This window comes from Carassius auratus, chromosome 34 (genome assembly GCF_003368295.1).
Source record: "Carassius auratus strain Wakin chromosome 34, ASM336829v1, whole genome shotgun sequence".
In the NCBI taxonomy this organism is placed as follows: domain Eukaryota; kingdom Metazoa; phylum Chordata; class Actinopteri; order Cypriniformes; family Cyprinidae; genus Carassius; species Carassius auratus.
The window spans coordinates 4,856,177-4,864,517 of NC_039276.1; the positions used below are offsets into that span (position 1 = coordinate 4,856,177).

The 8,341-nt window shown below is 42.9% G+C and overlaps 2 protein-coding genes across 2 annotated transcripts; one reads left to right on the forward strand and one right to left on the reverse strand.

Moving 5' to 3' along the window:
- The first annotated feature begins 3 nt into the window (after window positions 1-3).
- On the forward strand, window positions 4-2,976 carry nmi (N-myc (and STAT) interactor). Its single transcript, XM_026217574.1, has 9 exons — window positions 4-161; window positions 277-336; window positions 413-571; window positions 650-766; window positions 1,649-1,805; window positions 1,875-1,981; window positions 2,068-2,254; window positions 2,341-2,444; window positions 2,517-2,976. Exons 1-9 carry the CDS (start codon window positions 132-134, stop codon window positions 2,718-2,720), a joined length of 1,125 nt encoding a protein of 374 aa, XP_026073359.1. The 5' UTR covers window positions 4-131; the 3' UTR covers window positions 2,721-2,976.
- A 1,540-nt stretch (window positions 2,977-4,516) lies between these two features.
- On the reverse strand, window positions 4,517-7,918 carry gpr39 (G protein-coupled receptor 39). The gene is made up of 2 exons (XM_026217576.1): window positions 6,684-7,918; window positions 4,517-5,991 (listed from the first exon to the last, which is right to left on the reverse strand). The coding sequence occupies exons 1-2, from the start codon at window positions 7,453-7,455 to the stop codon at window positions 5,501-5,503; spliced, it is 1,263 nt and encodes a 420-aa protein (XP_026073361.1). The 5' UTR covers window positions 7,456-7,918; the 3' UTR covers window positions 4,517-5,500.
- Window positions 7,919-8,341: the final 423 nt, after the last annotated feature.

The window sequence follows — 8,341 nt, forward strand, 5'->3', positions numbered from 1 at the left end:
CAGATTCAGGAAGTTAAGAGGGAAATAGGTGAAAATATCTGTGCGTCCGTCACTCGAAGTGTTTGGAGGCTTGATTCGGATTTTACCTCAAGTTCACATTTACTTCAGATACTTTCGATCTCGGGAGAATCATGTCTGCTGAGAAACAGGTCAACGGCGAGGTACGTGTTTATATCGACAACTGCACACACTTTTGAGATCTCCTTGTGCAATCTGTTTTACATTTGATCATGTTTTGGTGAAAAACGTAACTTGAATCGTGTTGTGAACGAGCAGCTGGTGAACCCGGATGAGGGCAGGATGAGTGAAGCTGAAGCGGAGCTGAAGAAATACAAGGTTAAACACCACAAACACTACAGACTCTTCAATCCGTCTCCTAGAACCACATTAATCATGAGAGATGTTCACACAGGATCTCATCGAGTCTGCAGACAATGAGAGATCCAGACTGCTGCTGGAGAAAGCTGAAGCAGAGACGGAGAAGAAAAGAGCCGAGGCAGAGCTTCAGAGCTTCATGGAGTCAGAAGACAGAGATGCTGAGCGCTTTAATGGAGATCTTCTAGAAGTGCAGGTGGATGTCCTGATCAGAGTCAGACTAACCACTGAGAGATAATCAGATGTTCAGGACTGTGTTCATCCTTTGTTTCAGGAGGAGAGGAAGAGTCTGGATCGAGTCCAGCTGGATCTGAAGAGAGAGCTTCATGATCTTCAGAAGAAGCTTCAGCTCAAGAGAGACGAAACTGACTCTCTGCGACGCAAGTTCAAGGTTGACCTGTGTTTGACTATCACAATATCACAATCTGTGCACTTATATTGACTTCTACAATACATTACCAGACCACACTAGTCACTCACTGATCAAAGTTTACAAGTAGTCAAATAATCATATAAGGGACATGGAGGATGTGTTAATTTATTTAAAACTTATTTATAATATGATTAACAAATTAACAAAAGAAAAGAAAAAACAACCTGTGCAACTATGCTCATTTTTGTGACACTCTTAATGTATTGTATCGCTTATTTATCTGTTTCTATGATGTAACCCATCTGATCACACACACACACACACACACACACACACTCACAAACATTAGTTCTCAGACATTCATCATCAGAATAAAATGCAGTCAACCAAACATAAGTGACACTGGTTATTTTAAAAGGTCTTCTGTAAAAGCAGCGTGCAGCGCCCAAACAAACATTATCAATGACAGTATAAGCTCTGTTCAGGTGATGACCTCTGACCTCTCGTGCTCCTCTCAGCACTGTGTGTGTAACAGATAGATCTGAAGGAAACTCTAAGATATGCTCGTTACTGCAATAAAAAAAAAAAATAAGGCTTAGCAATATTTTTCTATAAACATTCTAAAATATATGTTTACCTTTTAGGCAAATTGCATAAATTAGAATAGTGATGTCTCAAAACACATTTAAGGTCCATATCTCATTTAGTTAGGACAATATGTTTTTATTTATATTTACATTCATGCAATATATGTTATTTTCTGTTGTTTTATCTATAGTTTTATATATAATTTTTGAACTACATATTTGTCATTCTTGTTCTGTTCTGTCCATTAAATTTAAGATTCTATATAGTATATATCTATATAATAACTCTCTCCTCATGATCTCTGAAATGCAGATTGAAGCCAGAATCCCAGTGAAAGCGGTGAAGTTTGCTCGTGTGCAGGAGAGAGACGAGGCTGAAGATCAGGTGGAGTCTGTGTTCACCGTCACACAAATACCTTCGTTCCTGCTGAAGGGAGGCCAGGCGCTCATCACCTTCGAGGAGGAGAAGGGTATGGACCTAGGGCACCTCTGAAGATGTGTGTGTTTGTCTGGTTTTACTGTGTTTCTGTGTCTTTCAGTGGCTGAGCAGATCCTCCGACTGGCCAAGTGCTCGGTGGCCTGTGACAAAGCCAAGATGGATGTGAAGCCGTACGCTTTATCTCTGGATCCCTCCGTGAAGTTTGAGGTAGAAGTTTTCTTCTTTACTGTGTCCAGGATAACGAGTTTTCTGTTGATGTGAGCTGCTGTTAATAGTTACTTCTGTTCGTTCAGGTTCATATCCAGGTGTCGAAGAAGAGCATCAGGTTCTGTAACGCCCCGCCCACTTTACCTGAGGAGCGAATGAGAGACCGGCTGGAGCTGTCGTTCTCCAGAGTGAGTCGAGGCGGAGGGGAAGTGGAGAAGCTGGAGTACCACAGGGATACGGGCTCGGGCCGCGTCACTTTCCTCAGCACCGGAGGTGTGTCTGCATCGCCGTTCATGCTCCACGCTCATAATGTGTGTGTGCTCCGTGTCTGATCGTGGCTCTCCTGCTTCCTCGTTCAGTCGCAGAGAATCTGGTTCACAGAGGGAAGTTTTGTGTGGACACCGGCAGCGATGTGGTGGTCGATGTTCTTCCTCTGTACGAGTATCAGCTCAGGAAGTTTCAGGTGTGTCTCTGTGTCACAATCTGTTTGGTGCAGAAGGACGTGTGTTTGATGGTGTTCGCTGTGATGTTGTAGACGTACTCGGGGACACCGCATCGCACCGTGCTGCTCGGGGGAATCCAGGCGCTGATGGATGAAGAAGATCTTCAGGATCATCTGGAGATACACTTCCAGAAGCCCAGCAACTACGGAGGAGAGGTGGAGCACATCAAATACGTTCCTGATGTTGCGCAGCTGACGGCTTTCTTCAGCGAGGACGGCAAAGAAAACGAAGCTTGAGATATGAATGCAACAAAAGCCAGGGTTTGCTTCAGATCAGTGATGCATTCATCATATTTACATGCTTTTTTCTGTTTTTCCTCCAGATTATAATAACCATATCTTCTTACTATCTTCTGTAACAATATGAATTAACTATTAGAATTGAATTATAATTGAAACAGATGAAGTAGATTTTCTGCCCAGATCATCAGCCTGATGAAGATGTGTTGATGTACAAAGGTTATATTAAAATAAAAACATTATTGTAATGTTATCTGCAATGGGTTGCATCTTTAACCATCAGTTTAACCACTAGGTGTAGGAGTATTAATGTAACATCACTAATGCTAAAGTAAGTCAATCAGTGGTGAATTATGAGTGTAGTACATGAACTTAATGTCTACAGATAAAAGACTGATCAGATCATATTCTGATCTGAAGACAGCAGGGTTAGTTTCTGCTTGTCATGTCATGTGGAGTTTATGCTGAACATAAGAAATCAGCATCCAGAGATTTATTCTGTCATGAATCTTGATCTGTGGTCACCTGTGATTACGGGATACGTTAGCGTAACGCAGTACACGTATCACGGTATATATATGTATTACACAAACACACACAAAGTAAAACAATTAGAATAGAAAAAAAATAGAAAACTAGTGTCTGCTTTATTTTATTTTATTTTTTTAAATATACATAAAAAAGAAAGTAAATCGATTGAGTAGAATAAAAATACAATAGAAAGTGTTCAAGGTTCTGGGTCTGAATTTGGGCTCCTGGGGTGTCAAAAGAAACATTTTCCATCTCCAAGGTGAACGTTATGACAACACACTCTTTATAGTCTTTATATATAGAACCATAGGGTTCTTTACTCAACTCCAAAAGAACCTTTTATGCTAAAACGTTTCTATAATGACAAGAAAGAACCCTTTTGGCACAAAAGTTCTTTAGGCTATTATTCATTCATATATTACATTATTCTGCAACATTTTGTATTTGTAATTAAATTATTGTTTGTAGTAACTTAATATAACACTTTAATCATGTGAATTTTTGGAAAAAAACTGAAATGGCACTTTTCATGTGATATTGATTAACTACATAAAATGATATACATATATACATTTTCTAACCCCCATATCTTGAATTTTGTGATCATTTAGATGCATTCATAAATACATTTGAATAAACCGGTTAATGTAGTGAAAGAACGCACTCAAAATGCACATGCGCACTAGTATGACTTCATCATGTAACTTTACATTAGCCTATATGCTGCACTTTTTAGGCACGATTTGTTTAGTTTTTGAATATACTTGATACTGTTAAAAGGCACATCATTAAAACAAAAAATACGAGTTCACATATCACACCTAAAAACTTAATTAAAACTAGCTACTAAATTAGTTAAAAATGCCTATCCATATACAGCTATGATTCGCGAACCCCGAACTGACTCAAATGATTCGCGAACCCGCTCCGAACTCCCGAACTGAATCAAATGATTTGCGATCCTTAAACTGACTCAAATGATTCGCGAACCCGTTTTGAACTCCCGAACTGACTCAAATGATTCGCAAACCCGCTACGAACTCCTGAATTGATTCAAATGATTTGGGATCCTCTGGCTCAAATGATTCGCGAACCCGCTACGAACTCCTGAACTGATTAAAATGATTCGCGATCCTTAAACTGACTCAAATGATTCGCGAACCCGTTTTGAACTCCCGAACTGACTCAAATGATTCGCGAACCCGCTACGAACTTCCGAACTGATTCAAATGATTCACGATCCCTAAACTGACTCAAATGATTTGTGAACCCGCTCCGAACTCCCAAACTGACTCAAATGATTCGCGAACCCGCTACGAACTCCCGAACCGATTCAAATGATTTGCGATTCCCGAACTGACTCAAATGATTCGCGAACCCGCAGATAACATGATCTTGACCCTTAACATTAAGAGACTTTAATTAATGCTGTCATGTAACAGATCTGTTCAAATATAACATTTAATTTGAAATATAAATTAATTACTACACTGAAATAAAAATGTAAAGCCTGTACAAACATTACAAGTTGTGAATATAAATGATTGGGAATCATGTAAAAAAAAAAAAAAAAAAAAAAAAACAGTCCACATTTCATTTATTTATTATAACATTTATGTTGTTTTGTTCGCTTAGCTGTTTCTTTATAAAATTCCAGAAATTTGTCTGGAAAAAAAGTTTTTCGTCAGGTGTCTTTTTCTAACTACATGATGTCATTACGTTGCTGTCTTGCTGCCAGCCAATCGCTGCACTGCTGATCATGGTGTCACTTATCGATATTTTTGTGTGTTTTTGTGACATGAGTGACAGCTCAGGACAGTCACTAGTGAAGGTTATAGGTGATGGTAATAAAACATCTAGTCTGAGCACAGAACTGGTTTAATGTGGCCTGTATTGTAATACTGAGCTTGTTCTGGTTTCATTGGGCTCTTATTTCAGACTTTGATGAGCCTCATGTCCTGCATTGCAAACTCTCAATTTGGCTCTGAATGTGATTCTTGTTGTCTTGTCATATTTTGATTTATCTTTTGCTCAGTTTTTTTTCTTCACAGGGTTTCTATAAATAGTGCTTTATTAAAATACAGTAAATGTCCAACGGTCATTGATGTTGACACAAACAGATTTAGCACAGATTCCCTTCTGCAGGACCCTTGAGTTAATATGTAGGACTTAAATACTCTGCCGTGGTCTACAGTGGTCTACAGTGGTCTACGGTGGTCTATAGTCTTCTCCAGCTGGTTTGTTCATCAGTTAGTGTTAGGCAGTGCAGTAGGTTGGTTTATCTCGTCCTCCTGTGGGTCAGAGGTCAGCGGGTCTGTGTGTGGTGGTCTGTCAGTGGGGTTCGGAGGGTTTTGTCTCTCTCCTGATGGTGGAGGAGTCGATCTGTCGCTGGTAAGCGTCCGTATGCGGTCTAGTGACCGGCGCAGCAGGGGTCGAGTGGTGTTTCTGGAGCTCTTGGAGGCCAGGCTGCTCTCCAGCGTCCTTCTGTTGATGTGCTGCAGTGACAGACGGCACAGGAGCGTCTGCAGGAACGCCGAGCGAAACTGGCGCGAGGACAGGTTATACAGCAGCGGGTTCAGCACCGAGCTCAGGTAGAAGAAGCTGTCGGCCACCGGATTGAGCTTCACGTAGCTGCGCAGGTAACTCACGGTCCACGCAGACTTGGGCACCGCCGCCGTCATCAGCCTGCGGATCTGATTGGGCATCCAGCACACGAGCAGAGCGCAGACGATCAGCACTGATGAGAACACACACACACACACACACACACAGAGGAGCTCTGTCAACATCAGGATGCACAAGGACACATACAGTATCTAAGCGTGTTTGCATTTTATACAAGGTTTCCTTTTTATCCCAGAAAAGTATTTTATGCAACTCTTGAATAGGGACTAACCAGTTTGAGTTTTCACCTGTACGCACACTTTGCAGCTAACTGGTTTAACTGGTTAGTGGATCACTGACCTGATTTATTACATCTGAATTATATAACACAGAATCACTTAATACATTAATTATTGTTATATTTGATCCTAAAACTCACACCATACTGAAAATAATGAGGTTTTATGATGTACTTCTGTCTCGTTCCACTGTGGTTCTGTTTCTACACAGACCGCACAGATGTGGATCGTGGATCATGTATGTAATGCATATTGTGACGTGGTCATGCTCTCTGTTTTTCTTTCAGAGCCTAGTTTTTCTTTCAGAGCCTAGTTTAACAATGAGCTGTTTGAGGCTGAGGACGAGGCTGTGAGCTTCAGTGTTCATGTGTGAGATCACGTGACTGAGAGAGAGAACATGTTTAGGAGGGTTCAGTGGATATTTGTGTAAGGCTGGGTCAGGGTAAAGGTGAACAGGAATCGTGTCGTGTCGTGTTCAGGCCGAGACCTGAGAGATAAGGACATGAGATCATGAATGGTGTCTTACCGAGGAAGAGGATGGTCTGTTTGCGTGACGCTTTCAGCCGTGCGTTCTCGTGTTTGGGTCCAGCTCCGTTGGCATCAGATTCGTTGGGTCCCATCGGGGCCCGGAGAACAGCGATCATGGATCTGCACATGAAGGCCACGGCGCCCAGGACGAGCAGATAGAGCGTGAACGCGGTGAAGATGCTGGTGCGGTACATGACCCAGTGCTGGCTCAGGTTGGTGCAGAAGGTCAGGTTCTGCACCGGTGTCCGGCGGCCCTCGGGGACGTACCCCTCGGTCCCTGTGGCCACGAGCAGCGGCAGAGCCACGAGCACCGAGCAGATCCACGCGGACAGAAGCAGCTTCGTGGTGCGGCTGCCGGACAGAGCTTTATAGCGGAACGGGTGACAGATGGCCAGGTAGCGCTCGAAGCTCAGCGAGGCCACGTTGAGGATGGTGGCGTAGCTGCAGGCCTCGAACAGGAAGCTGTAGATCCTGCAGGCGGCGTCTCCGGAGGAGGACGAGAAGGGGAACCAGATGGCACTGTAGAGCTCCACGGGCATCCCGATCAACAGCACCAGCAGATCAGAGCAGGCCAGACTCAACATGTGATCCGTCACGCTCTTCTGCAGGTATCCCTTCCGCTGGAGCACCTGGGCCACGTGGATGGTGACGCTGTTTCCCAGGATCCCCAGGACGAGGATGAGGCAGTACAGCACCGTGAGGAAGATCTTCACATCCAGACTCGGCTCCAGTTTTTTCCAGTCTCTTTGCACTTCCTTGTTCTCCTCCATGATGTCAGTCTCTCTGTGTGGACGTATTGACTTTAGTTCTGCTTATCTGCTCCGTTATCAGCACTGTTAATCATCAAACCCACAAAGCACAGAATCACAGCGTTTGACTTGAAACAGAAAGGCCATGAATCCTTCATGATGAAGATCGGAGCGTCTCACCTGGGCTCGGTGGTGTTCGTCTGTGCTTTAGCCTCGTCTCTTCCTCCGCTCGTGTTGAAGCTCTGTCCGTTAAGGATTAGAGTTTGAGAAATGAACTCGGAGACGGTGCGAGACACTGCCGTGATCTGAGCCTCGCCTCGCTATTTGAGCGGGAACTATTAGTCACATGATGCTTTACGACACGAGGGTGTGTCCTGATCCTCGAGCGCTGTGTGTGTTTACACAAGTCACAGTCACAGTACATACTTCAGTGTGTTTCACAGAGAGAAAATCTTTCTGTCAGCATTTACTCTTCCTCATGTTGCTCCAAACCTGTGTGAGTTTCTGTCTTTGAGCACAAAAAAAGATGTTTTGAAAATTTGCTGTACAGAAAATGTTATTTTGACAATTAAGTGCAACAAAAAAAGTTCAGGAAAAGGAAAAGGTTGTTCCGTCCAAACAATAATTGTGGCTATTAATGTCTGTTAATTGTTGTGATGAGGATATTCCCAGCGTTTATCCTCACAGAGATCTCCTTCATCGGTCCAGTCACAGGTTCAGATCACGGGCGGCTGGATCTGGGTGTAAAACTATGATCTACACATCCAGACTGTTAAATCTCTACTCATCTAACTGCTCATCGATGCAAACAGCAGCTAAAGTGAGTTTGTGTAATTGCTTTATGTCTGTTATTGTTGCACAGAATCAGATAAACACAAGCGCTGTAAAACACAGATAACTGGTCACG